General features: G+C 52.4%; 2 protein-coding genes across 2 annotated transcripts in view; both read left to right on the top strand.

Moving 5' to 3' along the window:
* Positions 1–2,943, top strand: part of IFFO2 (intermediate filament family orphan 2) — a 58,627-nt gene extending 55,684 nt beyond the window's left edge. The window contains exons 8-9 of the mRNA XM_063177203.1: positions 27–157; positions 2,632–2,943. Of these exons, the coding sequence (XP_063033273.1) occupies positions 27–157; positions 2,632–2,737 (237 nt within the window). The 3' untranslated portion in view covers positions 2,738–2,943. The remainder of the gene's footprint in view (positions 1–26; positions 158–2,631) is intronic.
* An 8,142-nt stretch (positions 2,944–11,085) lies between these two features.
* Positions 11,086–18,386, top strand: part of ALDH4A1 (aldehyde dehydrogenase 4 family member A1) — a 30,817-nt gene continuing 23,516 nt past the window's right edge. The window contains 6 exon segments of the mRNA XM_063176716.1: positions 11,086–11,140; positions 13,420–13,513; positions 13,732–13,824; positions 13,928–13,975; positions 14,963–15,118; positions 17,970–18,119. Coding sequence (XP_063032786.1) covers positions 11,106–11,140; positions 13,420–13,513; positions 13,732–13,824; positions 13,928–13,975; positions 14,963–15,118; positions 17,970–18,119 — 576 coding nt within the window. The 5' untranslated portion in view covers positions 11,086–11,105.

Here is an 18,386-nt window from a genome sequence, read left to right as displayed (position 1 = left end):
CCTGAAGCCGATTCTTTGCCCTTCAGCTGGAACTGGCCACGGCCAAGAGCGACATGAACCGGCACCTGCACGAGTACATGGAGATGTGCAGCATGAAACGGGGCCTGGACGTGCAGATGGAAACCTGCAGGAGGCTCATCAAGGGCTCAGCTGACAGGTGAGGGCTCCTCTCTGCCCTAGCAGCTCCCTCCTGCTCCTTCTTGCTCCTTCTTGCTCCCTCCTGCTCCCTCCTGCTCCCTCCTGCTCCCTCCTTCTCCCTCCTTCTCCCTCCTTCTCCCTCCTTCTCCCTCCTTCTCCCTCCTTCTCCCTCCTGCTCCCTCCTGCTCCCTCCTGCTCCCTCCTGCTCCCTCCTGCTCCCTCCTGCTCCCTCCTGCTCCCTCCTGCTCCCTCCTGATCCTTCCTGCTCTTTCCTGCTCCCTTCTGCTCCCTCCTGCTCCTTCCTTCTCCTTCCTGCTCCCTCCTTTTCCTTCCTTCTCCCTCCTGCTCCTTCCTTCTCCTTCCTTCTCCTTCCTTCTCCCTCCTGCTCCCTCCTGCTCCCTCCTGCTCCCTCCTGCTCCCTCCTGCTCCCTCCTGCTCCCTCCTGCTCCCTCCTGCTCCCTCCTTCTCCCTCCTGCTCCTTCCTGCTCCCTCCTGCATGCTGAGAGTTTCAGCCTTTCTGTGCTGCCGGGCACTGCCCCCAGGAGAGCCCTGCATTGACCTGAGGCCGTGGGGAAGGTTCCAGAATTGATCGATAACACTGGGATTGTGGTTGATTAGAGTTGATTAGAAGTGTGTAGTATCACAGGGTGGAAAACTCAGAGTTTGGGGTTTTGGAATATAGTAATAATTATAGAGCAAGATGGAGGTTTTAGGGTGGAGGCCTCTCCTTCTTCTTCACCTTCTTCACCTTCTTCACCTTCTTCACCTTCACCTTCCTCACCTTCTTCACCTTCTTCCCCTTCTTCACCTTCACCTTCCTCACCTTCTTCACCTTCTTCACCTTCTTCCCCTTCTTCACCTTCACCTTCCTCACCTTCTTTACCTTCTTCTCCACCTTCTTTACATTCTCCACCTTCTTCACCTTCTTCACCTTTTACTTCCTTCTTCTCCATGGGTTTCAGTGATATTTTCTAACTGGACAGAAAAGCCTGCATTGCAGACTTTGAGGGATCAATTATTGGGTTAAAAGTAAAAATAATTCAGGTGTAATTTGTTACTTGGACAGTTTAGCCTTAAAAGACCTTGTAGCAAAAGATTGTTGGCCATTTAGAGCCTTGCTGGTGAAGAGCTGCAGAACTCACTGCTGTGAGACTGTAACACTGATGAGAAATAATAAACACCTAAATCTGAGCACAAAAACTGTCAGCTCCAGTGCCTTCCATCCTGACCTCAGAGGTAGAAAAAGAAGCTGAAAACCAGCACAGCCTTCCTGGTCTGATGCTGGAGAGGGCATCTAGAGCAGAGGCTGTTACAGGAATAAAGTAGGGATTTATTAAAAATATAAAAAAGTATAGGGATTAATTAAAAATATAAAAAAGATAAAATATAAAAAAGTAGGGATTAATTAAATATATGAAGGCCTTTTAATAAATCCCTACTTCATTTAAATAAAGTCGGGATTTATTAAAAGGCCTTCAAAGATACACTTTGGGCAGTGCAAGGGCCTGGCCATGGCTACATCCAGGATGGACCATGGGGGATCAGTTTTCACACTTTTTAAAGTTTAGTCCGTTTGCATATTGTGGGTTAGTTGTTCAATTACAGCTTCAGGTAATGAAGTAATTTACCCCAAGTTTGCTCCCCCCAATTCATTTTTGTTTGCACTTTTTGGGCCTGAAGCTGCAAAAGTTCCCCTTGGTTCTGGGGCTGGAAAAGAATTGTTTTGTCTGACTAAACTGTGAGGAGAACTTGCTAACACTCTGTGTGAAGTTCAGTTATACACAAATGCAGCACAAAATCAGGGAAATACAAAAGCTGAAACTTAAAGCATCAATTCCTGCCAGCCTGGGCTAAAGTCAGCACTGTCACTTGCTGGCCTTGTCCTTTGGAGATCTTGTGTCCCACATCAGCCCTGGAAGGGGGAATTTGGGGTCCCCAAGGGCTCAGCAGCTGCTCCTGAGCACAGGGAGCTCCAGCTCAGCTGGACTTCCAGTCTTTAACATCTCAGATTTACAATTCTTAAAACCCCAAATTAAATCTCGACTCTGGACTTACGTGAAGAACTTGTTTTTTAATCTTCTCATGTGTTAAGAACCTTACACTATGAGGGATTTCTCTTATCTCTTGCTCAACCCCAGTAGAACAAGATGATAAAGTTTCAATTTTCAGGGCTCTGGGTATTAGGGCTGCTGAGAGTCTTTGCTCTCCATTTCCCCGTCAGCAAACCTGGGACAGCCTCTGTGTTTGAGCTGGGCATGGCTGGGGTGGCACCTTGATTTTTGTACTGATATTTGCTGTTTAAGCAAAAGTTTAATGTTATTAAAGGGTTTTTTTGAATAGCTTGGGGAAATTCCAATGTTTAATGTTAATAAAGAGGTTTTTCAATAGTGTTGGGAAGGGAAACTGACTGTTTTCTTGTAAGACTTTTTTTTCTTCCTTCAGTCATGGATATTTGACTTTTTTTGCTGCACCTTTCCCTGTGTTTCCCTGCAGGAATTCTCCATCCCCCAGCTCTGTAGCCAGCAGTGACTCAGGAAACACAGATGAAATTCAGGATGATTTGGACAGAGAGACGGACGTGGAGCCCATGGTCAGCTGATAGCAAGTGGGAGCATTCCAGCCAAGGGGGAGATGGAGAGAGAAGAAAAATTCCAAACCAATTGCTGGGGGAAAGGTGAAAGACTCGAGAGCCCCTGCAGGGGGACTCTGAGGACTCATTCCTACACGCATCCCCTCCCAGCCAAGGATTGGTGCTGTACATTTCTATTGTTCTACAAACCATAAATGCAGAGTCCTGTAGGAAAACACGGTGTTTTAATTGTGCCTTTGCCCCAAGCTGAGCCACTTTGAGCTCCAGTGGAATATTAATAGCAGGTGTTTTTATAAAATATATTATTAAAAAAAAACAAAAAACACAACCAAAGCTGTTGGCAGCAGAGGATGGTGCTGCAGAGGCTCTGGGTACTTCAATAAGCTGCTGGATTTATTGAGCTGCTGCACTGATTGGCAAAAGCAACATTGGCAAAAAGGGCAGCAAAACCAAGACAATTGTGGTGCAATTACAAATGTCTGGCACAAGAAAACAAAAAAGAATTGCCTCCAAATTGAACTGCAAATGTTTAAAAACAACAGTGGGTTTGGAGACAGCTTGTAGTAAAATTCAGAGGGTTTTCTCCATCCCACCTTCTGGGGTGAGGGAGCCTTTGGGATGTGTCCAAGGTTTCTTCTGGACTCCAGGAGCTGGAGGAGCAGGACTCAGCTCGGTGGCAAAGCAGGGGGGCACAGGAGGGGGCACTGGGGGGGGACTATCACTGAGTAACTTCTATGCAAAAACAAAAAAAAAAAGCTCGCCTTATTTATATGGAATGTTTGGTCCCTGCTGGGCTACAGTTATCCCTTGGGAAAAGGAAAGCTAAACCCACATTTGCACACTTAGATGTCTGTAGAGCTTCTTTTGAGGTGGAATGTTGTATCACAATGCCTTTGTTTCCAGTGGTTGGGTTAGGAGGGGAGTCAGCCCTGGTTTGTGTCTTTTTTTCAGGGTTTTTTTTTTTTAGTGTTTGCAGATTTTCCTTTGCAGACAGAGAGATAATTCCATTTTATGCTGCTTCCATGATGTGCAGGTGAAGCATCAGGATAAACTGACCTAGGTTAGGCTGCAGACGTGACTTGAGAGAGCTCCTGCCCACTGTTCTTGGGGAAAGCTGAGCACTGGGAAATGCTGTCACCCTTTTTAGGGTGTAGTAAACTGAACCCCAAAGTGCTGCTGCCCTAGAACTGGGGAGGAACAGCCATGTGCTTTCTCTGTGAGAAAGTGGCAAGACCTTGGCTTTACCCATCATTATTTTTACCCAGGAGAAGCAGCATCAAAGCTGGATCACACAGTGGTGGCTGAGGAAACTCCAGCCCCACCGAGCTCTTCACAGTTAAAATGGGAATTGTAGCACCTCAGCCAGGTAAAAACAGGGTATAAACCTCAGCCAATAACTTTCTGTTTGTTTTTAAACCAAGATTGAGAGCGTAGTTGGTACTGCCCAAAGCCAGCTGTGGGGTTAAGCAGTGCTTGGAACTCAGAGTAAATTCCAGATGTGTTTGTTCTGCCTGCCAGGATGTGCTGTGCAGGAGCAATGCTGGGGCTGGACAGGGAAAATCCTGATTTCTGCAGCCTCTCAGTGTTAGGGAAAGGCAAAGTGGCCAATCCTGTGAGCTTCCAGAGTGCTGTGCCCAAGCCTCTGCATCTCTGGAGCTGCAGATCCTGCTGCTCCATTCCAGAGAGCACAGGTGTCCTGGAAAATGGCTCATTCCTGGCTGGAACCCCTCAGTCTGGCATGGCCATGGAGTGGGGCAGGACTTGGGGTGTTCCTGGTGGAAATGTGGGCACAGGAATGTTCCCCTCCTGTGCTGCTGGACATGGACATGGAGCAGCTTTGAGGCCACGTGGGTCAGAGGAGCTCCCTGAGGTTTCCAGGCTGGGAAAGGAGAGGCCAGACTGATCCATCAGGATCTACAGAGTGCAGGACCACAGCTGACGGATTCTGTCCAAGCCCAAGGATATTCCTGATGGGGGAGATGAAACAGGAAAGCCTTATAAATATGATTGTTGTGGTGGATCCAGGGATATTCCTGTGGTGGATCCAAGGATTTCCCTGTGGTGGATCCAAGGATTTCCCTGTGGTGGATCCAGGGTTATTCCTGTGGTGGATCCAGGGATATCCCTGTGGTGGATCCAGGGATATCCCTGTGGTGGATCCAGGGATATCCCTGTGGTGGATCCAGGGTTATTCCTGTGGTGGATCCAGGGATATCCCTGTGGTGGATCCAAGGATATCCCTGTGGTGGATCCAAGGATTTCCCTGTGGTGGATTCAAGGATTTCCCTGTGGTGGATCCAAGGATATTCCTGTGGTGCATCCAGGGTTATTCCTGTGGTGGATCCAAGGTTATTCCTGTGGTGGATCCAAGGATATCCCTGTGGTGGATCCAGGGATATTCCTGTGGTGGATCCAAGGATATCCCTGTGGCGGATCCAGGGATATTCCTGTGGTGGATTCAAGGATATTCCTGTGGTGGATTCAAGGATATTCCTGTGGTGGATCCAAGGATATTCCTGTGGTGGATCCAAGGTTATTCCTGTGGTGGATCCAGGGATATCCCTGTGGTGGATCCAAGGATATTCCTGTGGTGCATCCAAGGTTATTCCTGTGGTGGATCCAAGGTTATTCCTGTGGTGGATCCAAGGTTATTCCTGTGGTGGATCCAGGGATATCCCTGTGGTGGATCCAGGGATATCCCTGTGGTGGATCCAGGGATATCCCTGTGATGTCCTTACTGGTGGCAATGCTCAGTGCAGAGTAGGTGACAACTCCTTGGCTCCTGGGGTGAGGGGCTTTCCAAAGCCTGGTCTGTCCTGTAAATAACTTTTCTCTGGAAGAGAAACCTCATTCCAAAGTGCTCATTCCTGTTATTTCATAGGTGGCCAAAGTGGTAAATGTGGTGTTCACTAGGGCTGCAAGCTGGGGGGTGGGTAGGGGGGGGATTTGGGGTATTTTCTGGGCTGGGACTGCATGTTTGAAAAGGGTTTTGAAGGGTTTTGAACTTCAGCTGCTCCCGAGGAGCCTCTCCCGAGGCTGAGGGAGCGCCTGCCAAGTCTGGATGTCTGTGATGCTTCAGTGGCTGGGGCAGGCATTGCTCAGCACAGTGAATCAGCTCCTGGAGCCTGCCCCAGCTCCTTTCCTGGCTCCTTTCCTGGCTCCCTTCCTGCTGGGAATGCTCCTGGAGCTGCCCCTGGCTCTGCCCTCACCCGGGAATGCTCCTGGAGCTCCCCCTGCCACCTCTCACCCCAGGAATGCTCCTGGAGCTGCTCCTGGCTCTGTCCTCACCCGGGAATGCTCCTGGAGCTGCCCCTGGCTTCTCTCATCCTGTGGACACTCCCAGAGCTGCCCCTGGCTCTGTCCTCACCCCATGAATGCTCCTGGAGCTGCTCCTGGCTCTGTCCTCACCCCATGAATGCTCCTGGAGCTGCTCCTGGCTGTCCCCTCCCGGCCCTGCCCTCACCCCAAAATGCTCCAGGCCCCACAGCCCCAGCAGCTGTTGAGGTTGTGCTTCCCTTCCACTCTGAGTTTGTTGTTTTTCTCTAAAACTGAATTTTCTGGTAGGGAAAAAGGCTGAGTGTTCCCAAAGGCAGGAGCTGCTGTGCTGAGGGCAGGCAATTCCTACAACAGGAATTGGGGTGTGGGGTGGGTAGGAACACCCACAGTGGGAATTCCCATATCAGGAATTGGGGTGTGGGGTGAGAGGAGCACCTACAGTGGGTGCTGAGGGAATTCTCATATCAGGAATTGGGGTGTGGGGTGGGCAGTGGGTGCTGAGGGAATTCCCATGTCAGGAATTGGGGTGTGGGGTGAGAGGAGCACCTACAGTGGGTGCTGAGGGAATTCCTGTAGCAGGAATTGGAGTGTAGGGTGAGCAGTGGGTGCTGAGGGAATTCACGTATTGGGAATTGGGGTGTGGGGTCAGAGGAGCACCCACAGTGGGAATTCCCATACAGGAATTGGGGTGTGGGATGGGCAGGAGCGCCCACAGTGGGAATTCCCTTATCAGGAATTGGGGTGTAGGGTGGGCAGTAGGTTCTGAGGGAATTCCCACAACAGGAATTGGGGTGTAGGGTGGGGAAGGGGCACCCACAGTGGGAATTCCCTTATCAGGAATTGGGGTGTGGGATGGACAGGAGCACCCACAGTCAGTGCTGAGGGAATTCCCAAGCAGGAATTGGGGTGTGGGGTGAGAGGAGCACCCACAGTGGGAATTCCCAAGCAGGAATTGGGGTGTGGGATGGACAGTGGATGCTGAAGGAATTCCCATATCAGGAATTGGGGTGTAGGGTGGGGAGCAGCACCCACAGTGGGAATTCCCTTATCAGGAATTGGGGTGTGGGATGGGCAGGAGGGTGCTGAGGGAATTCCCACAACAGGAATTGGGGTGTGGGGTGGGGAGCAGCACCCACAGTGGGAATTCCCTTATCAGGAATTGGGGTGTGGAGTGGGCGGGAGGGTGCTGAGGGAATTCCCTTATCAGGAATTGGGGTGTGGGGTGGGCAGGAGCACCCACAGTGGGAATTCCCTTATCAGGAATTGGGGTGTGGGGTGGGCAGGACCCCACACTGGGGTGGCTGAGGGGGCTGTGGGTGTAGCAGAGGGTGTAGAGCTCACGTGCACGGTGGTGATGTGTGTAGGACAGTAGAGGTTCCCATGGGTGTCGGTGTCTTTCTGTGACCACATTTGATCCATTTCTGAAGCAGAAAAGGTGTTTTCATGCTCGGGGTTTATGTTCATTTAGGCTGGGCCAGCCCTTTGGGGCAGCTGGGGTTGGTCCTTGGGGGTTTTGGGAGGTCGTTGTGTCCAAGTCCAGCTGTGCTGCTGCTCCTGCTCCGTGTGTGTGGCACCAGATCAAAGCTTGCCAGAGGAGGAAAAAAAAAAAAAAATTTAAAAAAGGAATTTAATTGTAAAAATGCTGGAAATGATTTTGATGACCTCTTTCTTTTTTCCTTTGTAAAGCTGTAAATACTTTATTTTCGTTTTCTATTCTTAATGCGGTGTCATATTGACACTTTTTTAGATTTCCAGTCAGAAAATCCTCCTCATCGTTTCTCATTTTTTAAAAGGGGATTTCAAGGAAGCAAATTTTTTTGCTCGCTAGCAGTGTAATAATACATCAAATTCCTAAACTGGGTTTGTACAAAAAAAAAATGTTTTCAGTAAACAAATGGCAGTTTGTGGATGCATGTTGTTCAAAAATGTCCAAAGAATAATGTGGTACAAATGTTTTAAAGAATAATGTGGTACAAACATGTTTTTCAAAGATTTAGTGACGATCATCTTAGTTCACACAAGGAAAAAAAGCAAAATTCTTTAAAAAAAAAAAAAAGTTTGGGGGGGAATGTAATGAAACTCATGTAAGCTAAATGTGTAATCTATTTATAAAAACACAGTATATATTCTATTTTTATCAGAGGTTTTTAAAGTGCAAACAGATTTCTGTTGGCAGATGCAATTGTTCCCTTGTAAAGTCTCTCCTGCTCTCATGGGACCCCCAAATCCTCTGATGGTTCCAGGAGTCAACATGGAAATAACCAGGGCAGGTTTGGCTGTGGAGCACTCACAGTGGCTTCCTGCAGGGGAGGCTGCAGCTCCAGCATCTCCTCTGCCTCTGCAGAATTGCTGCTGAATTGATTTTATTCCCTTCCCTGCGGTTTTGTTCCATTCCCCTCACTGGGAGGATGCTCCTGGAAAAGGGTCAGCACCTCCTGGGTCTCTGCAGTGTGGCAGGACAGGGGTTAAACTCTGCCTGGGTAATAAAAAATTAAATTATGAATTCAATTTGTACCTGTAGAAATCGGGATTAACTCAACAAAACAGAACAACAGATGGGAATAGTGCCTGAATCCGCATCCAGAGCTGCTTCTAAAGTGAGATTATATTAATTTTCCTTTCCATGGTCATTCCTGCCAGCAAAAACAGGAGCTGGCTGTGGCAGGGCCGTGGGTGCTCCCAGAGCTGTTCCTGGTGTTTCCCTTGGCTCTGGGAACAGGGGAAGGATGTTTGTGTTGGAAGAGCTGCAGAGCTGGGAGGTTTCACGTTGGAGTGCCTCATTTTAGAGCTGAGTGTTTAAGGAATGATTTATCCCGGTTAAATTGAGACATCCCAGCGCTTGCATGGGGCAGGGACGCTCAGTGAGGATTTCCCAGGAAATTTCAGGAATTTTGGGGTTTTTGTCCTCCTGCTGGGCTGCAGGGGAGCACACAGCCCTTAGAGCTCTTTGCCTCTGGGGCTGCCACCCAAACCTGGATTTTGAGGTTTTTAGTGGGATGTGATTTGTGTTTTAACCGAGAAATAAAATTACCAAGGAGGCAGCAGGAGCTGTCCTGGTGGGGATGGCAGCAGAGGGGAGCTGGGGGCACTGCTGGGAATTCTCCATGGGAATGGGATCCCAGCCCCTCTCCCCGCACAGGGAACGCTCGGGGCCGGGCCAGGCCCTTGGCAGAGCATGAGGAAACACCTGAGCCTTCCCTCCTGTGTGTTCTGGGGTGAATTCATCGTCCTCAGACCCTTCTGTGCTTGCAGGAGCCTTTCAGAGCTTCTCTTTTGAAGGAGCAATAAGTTGTGTTTAAATGTGGGTGTTTGATTGCAGAAATCAGCATTCCCCCCTATTCTGAGGCACTCCAACAGTGAAGCACTCGGTGAGGGGGTGCTTGTGGGTCTGGCCAGCTCCTTTTTTTTTGGAGGGAAATGATGTTAAAGCTTAAAACAACCCCCGGGGTGGCTTCAGACCGGTGTCGTCTCTGTGGCAGCACAGCCCAGAGCACCTCGGTGCCACCAACCCGGTGGAGCTGCCCAGACTGCCACCCCAAAACCCCAAATTTCTGTTTATCGGAGAGGGTTTGAGGGCGGTCCAACCTCGCTAAACACACTCCTTTGTGTTTCACCAAAAAACTCGCAATCCAGTCCCTAAAACACCTTCCTGTGGTTAAAGCAAATGTAGCGACCTTCTGCCAAAAAAAAGATTATTTATTATTTATCGTGTTCGAGCGGGAGGCATTGATGCCTCTTCCCTCCTGCTGTGTCACTTCTTGTCGGTTCCTCTTTAGGTCACCCGAGATTTTCTGTTATCCCCGTGACAATGAACTACTGATGGTGTGGGAACGCCCCTGGTTTACCGTCCCCTGTAAATACCGTGCTTTATATTCTGTATATTAGCTCATTGGAACAGAAAAGACTGCACTGATGATGCTGTTGGGTGGGGAAAGGCTGGAGGATTCTCCTGGGGCTGGAATGGGACACACCACCAGTGGATTTGGGACCACGAAACGCTTCGAGAATCCAATCCACGGCAGCAGGAGCCCCGAGAACATCCCAATCTCCTCTGAGCTCGGCGGATTTGCTCCATTTTTCCTTTTTTTAGTGCCAAAACCGAGCCCACCATCCCCTCCCAGGTGCATCCCATGTCCAGCCGGTGTCCATCCCATCCCTCCGTCCAGCCCGGGCCGGAGCTCAGCCCTCGGTACCTGCCCTGCCCATGGAACAGGCCCCAGTCGGTCTCTGGTGACGATGAAAAACCACAAAAAACTATAAAATAAACACCAAACTCCTGGTTGAACGGCTCCGCGTGTTCATTCTTGGGGTGGAGAACGTCTCCACAGCAGAAGGATTTGGGTCTGGGGAGGGAGGAGCATCCTCGGGTCTGGAAATCCGCCCAGCCCAGGTGATTTGGGAACATAAAATAGCTCGAAATCCCCTCAAAATTAGCGTCCTTCAGCTGCAGCTCTTGAGACATGGCTCTGCATGGAAACGAAAGCATCCCCTGCACACCTCAGCTTCCTCCTGGCCCTACGCCCCAGCCAGGCACCTCCTTTGGGTTAAAATCATCAAATTTTCGGTAATTTTCCGTTCCAGGCACCTCCTTTGGGTTAAAATCATCAAATTTTCGGTAATTTTCAGTTCCCAAAGGGATTCTCAGTTGCTTTTATCTTTCTCCCCGCCCATGTGTTCTCGGGCAGCTCGGACCCGCTGAGCTCCGGGCACAGTCCCAGCCGCTGCCTCTCCTCGGGCCGCTTTTGTTGTTGTTTTTCCCGAATTTCCCTTTTTTAAAGGATTTTTGGCTCCTTCCCGCGCCCCGCCCCCTCCCACGTGCCGCGCGCGCCACCGCCCCCCGCTCCGGCCGCAACCATCACCGCGCGGGGGGGGGGACACACGCCAATGGGGACACCCCACGGGCACCCCACGGGTAGAGGGGGGACAGGGCCAGCACCCTCACACACAGCGAGCGGCGGGCGCGGGGCAGCCCCTCCAGACCGCCGCCCTCAGGGGTTTATTAATTTATTAATTAATAGATGGTTGCGTCTCCTCCCCGCCCCTCCCTCCCCCCGCGCGGTGGGTGGTGGCGGCCGCGGGCCGGGAGCGCGGCGGGGCCGGGATGTGGCGGCGGCTGCGGGCGCTGAGGGGCTGCGGGTGAGTGAGGGCTCCTGCCTTCCCTTCCCTTCCCTTCCCTTCCCTTCCCTTCCCTTCCCTTGCCCCCTTCCAACGCGTGGGGCGGGCTCGGGCTCCGCTGCCGCTCCTGCCATCCCCGGGCACTGTCCCGCTGCCAGCTGCGGGCACTGCCAGCCCTCAGTCCCCCTTGTTCCTCCCTCCTTCTTCCTTTTTCTGCCCTTGTTTCCCTCGTTTTCCCCTTTGTTTTCTCCTTTCCCACCCGCTTTCCACAGTTTAGCCCTTGTTTTCCCTTTTACCCTTGTTTCCACCTGTTTTCCGCTGCTTCCTATTGGTTTTCCTCCTTTACTCCCCTTGCTTTCCCCCTTTTCTCCCTTGTCTTCTCCTTTTCTCCTTGTTTGCTCTTTTTCCTCCCCCTTTCCCCTTCGTTTCTCCCCTTTCCCCCTCGTTTTCCCCCTCGTTTTCCCCCTTTTCCCTTCGCTTTTCCCCTTTCCCCTTCGTTTTTCCCCCCTTTCCCCTTCGTTTTTCCCCCTTTCCCCTTCGTTTTTCCCCCTTTCCCCTTCGTTTTCCCCCCTTTCCCCTTCGTTTTCCCCCCTTTCCTCTTCGTTTTTCCCCCTGTCCCCTTCGTTTCTCCCCTTTTCCCCGTCGTTTCTCCCCTTTCCCTCTCGTTTCCCCCCTTGTCACTCTCGTTTCTCCCCTTTTCCCTTCGTTTTTCCCCCTTTCCCTCTCGTTTCTCCCCTTTCCCTCTCGTTTCCCCCCCTTTCCCCTCTCGTTTCTCTCCCTTTTCCCTCTCGTTTCCTCCCCGTTTCACTTTCATTTCTCCCCTTTCCCTCTCGTTTTCTCCCTCTTTCCCTTCATTTCCCCCTCCTTTTTCTCCCATTTCCCCCCTTTTCCGGGCATTATCTCTGATCTGGCCAGCGTATCCCGTTCCTGTGGCTGGTCAGTGCCAAGGTCCGGTGACCGGGGGCAGCTCAGGGTGCCCGTCCGGCTTTTGGCCCCTGGACTTTGCCAGGAGCCGCCGGAGCGCTGGAGCAGCCCGGGTCGATCCGCAGCTCTTTCCCGAAAAATCGATCCTGTTCCTTTTTCCTTAAAAATCGATCCTGTGCCTCGTTCCTTTAAAACACCTGTCCCAGCGCTTTTTGCCGAGCGAGGGAAGGGTGCTGGGCTAAGGGTGAGGGCCGAGCTCGGCTCCCGGCTCCAGCGGGAGGGATGGAGCAGGGGCTGGTTTGGGGGGCAGCCCGGGATCGAGGTGTCCCCTGGGGATTAAGGTGTCCCTGGGACCGTGGTGTCTCCTGCAATGGAGGTGTCCCTGGGGACCGAGGTGTCCCCCAGCACTGAGGTCTGAGGTGTCCCCCTGGTGTCGAGGTGTCCGCTGTGATTGAAGTGTCCCCGGGTCGAGATGTCCCCTGGCACTGAGATGTTCCTGGGACCGAGGTGTCCCCTTGATCAAGCTGTTCCCCAGGACCGAGGTGTCCCTGGCACTGAGGTGTCCCCAGAGGTTGAAGTGTCCCCCACGACCGAGGTGTCCCCTGGCATTGAGTTGTCCCTCGGGATGGAGGTGTCACCCATGATTGAAGAGTTCCCAGGACCAAAGTGTTCCCGGGACCGAGGTGTTCCTGGGACCAAGGTGTCCCCAGAGGTTGAGGTGTCCCCCAGCACTGAGGTGCTCCCCGGGATGGAGGTGTCCCTTGGGGATTGAGATGTCTCCCGTGATTGAAGTGTTCCTTGGGATGGAGGTGTCGCCCGGCACTGAGGGGTTCCCTGGGACTGAGATGTCCCCCAGCACTGAGGTGTCCCCTGGCATCAAGGTGTCTCCCGGGGATTGAGGTGTCCCTTGGGGATTAAGATGTCCCCCGACACTGAGGTGTTCCCTGTGATGGAGGTGTGCCCTGGCACTGAGGTGTTCCCTGGGGATTGAGATGTCCCCCATGATTGAAGTGTCCCTGGGTCAAGGTGTCCCTGGCACTGAGGTGTCGCCCAGGACTGAGGTGTCCCCAGCACCAAGGTGTCCCCTGGGGATTGAGATGTCCCCTGTGATGGAGATGTCCCCATGACCGAGGTGTCCCCTGGCATCGAGGTGTCCCTTGGGATGGAGGTGTCACCCATGATTGAAGTGTTCCCAGGACCAAGGTGTCCCCAGGACCAAGGTGTCCCCAGGGGTTGAGGTGTTCCCTGGAGATTGAGATGTTCCCCGTGATGGAGGTGTCCCCAGGACCGAGGTGTCCCCGTGGCCGAGCTGTCCCCGGTGCTGGGGAAGGCAGGAACAGCAGGGTTGCAGTGGTTCCTGTCCTGCCCCGTCGCAGGCGGCGATGGCAGCACGGCCCGGCCATCCAGGTGACCAACGAGCCCATCCTGGAGTTCAAGCCGGGGAGCCCCGAGCGAGAGGCGCTCCAGAAGGTACCGCTGCCAGGGTTTGGGGGGTTTGGGGGCTGGGGGGGCCCTGGGCTGTGCTGCAGGTGCTGCAGGGCACCCCAGGCTCTCCCTGGTGTGACAGCCCCATCCTGCCCTGCCCCGTGCCCAGAGCCTGTTCCCAGTTCCCTCTGCCCGTGGGAAGGGGGATGGAGGGCGGCTGGAGGGGCTGGGAGCTGCTCCCACCACGTTCTCCTCTCTGCCAGGCCCTGGCTGACCTGAAGGACAAGACCGAGGACATCCCGTGTGTGATTGGGGGGGAGGAGGTGTGGACCCCCACAGTGAGGTACCAGGTCTCGGTGAGTCAGGGGGGTCTCACTGAATGGGGGGGAGCAGAGCAGGGGGGGCCCTGCAGGAGAACCCCGGGACTGGTTCCTACAGAGCTTCTTCTTCTCTCCCCAGCCCTTCAACCATGCACACAAGGTGGCCAAGTACTGCTATGCCAACAAGGTGAGTGCACCTCTCTGTCCCCCCTCTTCCTGGCTGGTTTTTTTTTGGGAAGCAGCAGCACTTGGCCTTGGTTTAGCTAGTGAAATTAATTTTGTGAGCAGGGAGGCTCCAGAGCCTTTCCAAGCCCCAGGGATCCTGGAACAAACCCACCTTGGGGTTGTGATGGCACCAGTGGTCTGTGCCTGGGGTGGGTGACCCCTCGTTTTCCCTGTGAGCTGGTGGTGGGCAGCGTTGTTCTGGTTTTTGAAGATTTTCTAAGCCTTCTGATGTTGACATTCTTGTAGCAAACTTTCTCACACACTTCCTGTAAATAACTCATTGTTTTACATTCCTTTACAGGAGAAGAAAAAATGTTGATAGACTGTTGGTCTGCCCAGTGTCATTGGAGAGGTGGCACTGTCACCCTCCAATCCACTGTCACTCTTAGAAAACTATTAATGTTAGAGTCAGAAAATAAACTTCCCTTTTTTTCTTCACCTTGAGAACAGCAGTGTGAGCTTGTTGCAGACATCTTTTTATGAAAATGTCTGTTGTTGCAGACATCTTTTTATGAAAAATCCTTTCCTTAGGATTTTTCCTCCTGAGAAGTTGAGAAGCCTCAGGAACAAAATGTAAACAATGGTTATCTGCTGCTGTGGAATGCAACAGGTGCATCTGGGATTAATCTCATAAAGTTGTTTCTAATTAATGGCCAATCACAGTCAGCTGGCTCGAGCTCTGTGTCCCAGCCACAAACCTTTGTTATCATTCCTTTCTATTCTTAGCTTAGCCAGCCTTCTGATGAAACCTTTTCTTCTATACTTTTAGTATAGTTTTAATATAATATATATCATAAAATAATAAATCAAGCCTTCTGAAACATGGATTCAGATCCTCATCTCTTCCCTCAACCTGAGACCCCTGTGAACACCACCACAATGTTCTTTCATGCCCTGTGAAAGCCTGCAGAGGCTCCTGCTTGCTGCCTTTTCCCCTTTGCCTCCACAGGAGCTCATTAACAAGGCCATTAACGCTGCCCTGGCAGCCAGGAAGGAGTGGGACCTGAAGCCTGTGCAGGATCGAGCCCAGATCTTCCTGAAGGCAGCTGACATGCTGAGTGGCCCGAGGAGAGCAGAAGTGCTGGCCAAGACCATGGTGGGACAGGTCGGGATGGGCTGGTGACAAGCCAGGTGTCTGCTAAGGAAGGCAGGAGCCTCCCCTGAAATGGAAAATGTGAACCCTCTCCCTCCAAATTGTTATAATTTTGAAATTAAGGGGCTCTCAGGTAAAGATATGGGAGTAGGAATAACATCTCTGTACTAGGAAAATTAAAATACAAATGTAGTAGCGCAAACAAAGAAAAGCCAACAAAAAACTATTGTCAGAGTGAGAATCTGATCTGACCCCCTGTGTGTCAGGGGGTGTCCCAGCCCCATCCCATGGGGGCTCAGCCCTCCTGCAGTGCCAGCTGTGGCTCTGCTGCAGCAGGGATCCTGCACAAGGGGGGAGTTTTCCTCTGCAGCTCCAGGGCTGCTGCAGATGGGCCTGGGCTCCCTCTGGCCATGCAGGGCAGCAGAAAGCTGCTCCTCTGGGAATGCAGGGGGCAAAGGCTGCCCTGGTGTCCCAAAGCTCAGATTGGATCCAGGTAGGAATGCTTGGCTCCTCCCCTGGGCAGAGCAACTCCCCATGGGATGATGGAATTGGATCAGCCATGCAGGGACACTCAGTGGCCATGGACAGAAGGTATTTCCTAGAGGGTGTTGGAAAAGAAATGAAATTTAGCAAAATATTTCATTAGAGTGAGTTGTGTGTGAACTGGTTTGTTAAAAAGTAGTTTTGTAGCCGTTGAAAGTGTGTTGGGTTTTGTGTGTAACCTAGCAGGTAGTCTTAGGGATTTAATAAATAATTAAACTAGTGCAGGAAAGTAAGAATGCTAACCTGTCTGGAGGCAGCATACAATGCTCTTAGAATAAGATAAGCAGAGGATTAATGATCTTGTTTGTGAACCAAGGAATGTATCACAAGGGGTCTGTGACCAGGCAAGGGGAACAGGGAACTGTTTCTTGGAGACTTTGTTGTGAATTGCATGGATAAGAGGGAAGCACCCATACGTGAATTTGGGGGCTCGGACTTTGAGTCCCCCAGTTCCCCGGGCCCTTAATAAAGCACCCACAAAACTTATCCGAGTTTTGTGTCATTTATCAATCAGGCAACAAGGGAAGATTGGTTGTGGAAGAGATAAAGAAAACTGCCCCGTGAACAGAATATCCTGAATATCCCTCAGACCTCCTGTGGATGGGAGAGGGAGCTGGGAATGCTCCCAGCTCATCCCCGTGTCTTAGGTCAGAAATGGGAGTGTGTGTTCTGTTCCTATCTGTGGAGCTGTTATCTCCTGTTCCTTGGGCAGTTATCTGTGGGGTTTTGCCCCACCTCTGACAGTTGGGAACAGAATACACACCCCCATTTCCAGCCTAGGACAGGGGTGCTGCAGAAGCTGGGCTGGGCAGGAGGGGCTGCCAGGGTGGTTTTTGGCAGTGGGAATGGCTGGAGGTGCTCTGTGGGGGGATCCAGGCTGATCCTCACTCCTTGCAGCTCCTGGGAGCAGGATCAGCCTGAGGCAGTGCCCGAGGCCCCACCCTTGGGAACTGAGCTCGGGAGGTGCTGCCACATTTCTCTTCACAGAGAAGAGCAAGGCACAGCTCTTCCAAGAATATTTCTGGGTTTCACATTCTCTGAACCTCAGAGAAAGGCAGAGCAATTCTTATCACTTGCTGTGCCTGTGTTTGGGCAAAAGTAGAATGCAATATGGAGATTGTTCACCCACAGTGATGGTGGTTTGTTTCCTTGGCCTGTCAGGGTCAGATGTGTGTGTGTGTTGGGATTGTTGGGGGATGGTCACAAAATGCTGTGCGTGCAGAGTTGAGTGCTGGGCTGATTCAGTTTAGATGTAATGTAATACAGTGTAATATAATACAGATAATATAGTATAATAAAGTCATTAATTAGCCTTTTGATATCAGTAGAGTCAGATACATAATTTCTTCTCCCCTCATTTGGGGGGTGTCCTGATTTGGTAGAGAGGGGCACCCACAGCCAGCACTGCACCATTGCTGCATTCCCTCCCCCATGCACCATTGCTGCATTCCCTGATGCGCTGTGGCTGCATTCCCTGTGTGCCATTGCTGCACCCCCATGCACCATTGCTGCATTCCCCATCCACCGCTGCTGCATTCCCCCATGCACCATGGCTACATTCTCCATGCACCATTGCTGCATTCCCCGTGCACCCATTCCCCCATGCACCATTGCTGCACCCCTCAGCAACATTGCTGCATTGCCCCATTGCTGCATTCCCCACGCCCCATTGCTGCATTCCCCTTGCACCCATTCCCCCATGTGCCCTTGCTGCATCCCCCTATGCCCCATTGCTGCATTCCCCATGCACCCATTCCCCCATGCCCCATTGCTGCATCCCCATTCACCCTTGCTGCACCCCCCATGCACTCTTGCACATCCCCTGTGTGCCATTGCTGCATTCCCCGTGCACCCATTCCCCCATGCCCCATTGCTGCACCCCCCATGCTCTATTGCTGCATTGCTCCATGCCCCATTGCTACGTTGTTCCCTGCCCCATTGCTGCATTCCCCCATGCACCCATTCCCCCATGCCCCATTGCTGCATTCCCCATGCCACATTGCTGTACTCCCCATGCACCCATTGCTGCATTCCCCATGCACCATTGCTGCATTTCCCATGCACCTATTCCCCATGCACTGTTGCTGCATTCCCCATGCACCATTGCTGCACCCCCCCATGCACCATTGCTGCATTCCCCATGCCCCATTGCTGCATTCCCCATGCACCTATTCCCCATGCACCATTGCTGCATTCCTTCATGCACCATTGTTGCATTCCCCATGCCCCATTGCTGCATTCCCCATGCACCTATTCCCCATGCACCCATTGCTGCATCCCCCCATGCACCCATTGCTGCATCCCCTCCCTGTCCCCGCAGGCCAAGACCGTGATCCAGGCCGAGATCGACGCCGCGGGCGAGCTCATCGACTTCTTCCGCTTCAACGCCAAGTACGCGCTGGAGCTGGAGCAGAGCCAGCCCCTGAGCGTGGACATCAGCACCAACTCCATGGTCTACCGGGGGCTGGAGGTGAGCTGGGGGACAGCAGGGTCCCCATGTCCCTGTGCTCCATGGGGGCTGCAGGTGAGCTGGGGCTCTGGGGGACAGCAGGGTGCCCATGTCCTTGTGCTCCATGGGGGCTGCAGGTGAGCTGGGCACCCTGGGGGACAGCAGGGTGCCCATGTCCCTGTGCTCCATGGGGGCTGCAGGTGAGCTGGGCACCCTAGGGGACAGCAGGGTGCCCATGTCCCTGTCCCTGTGCTCCATGGGGGCTGCAGGTGAGCTGGGCACCCTGGG

Source organism: Melospiza melodia, chromosome 26 (genome assembly GCF_035770615.1).
Source record: "Melospiza melodia melodia isolate bMelMel2 chromosome 26, bMelMel2.pri, whole genome shotgun sequence".
NCBI classification, from domain to species: domain Eukaryota; kingdom Metazoa; phylum Chordata; class Aves; order Passeriformes; family Passerellidae; genus Melospiza; species Melospiza melodia.
Note: the sequence above shows the minus strand (reverse complement) of the source record. Positions and strands in the feature narration are given on the sequence as shown.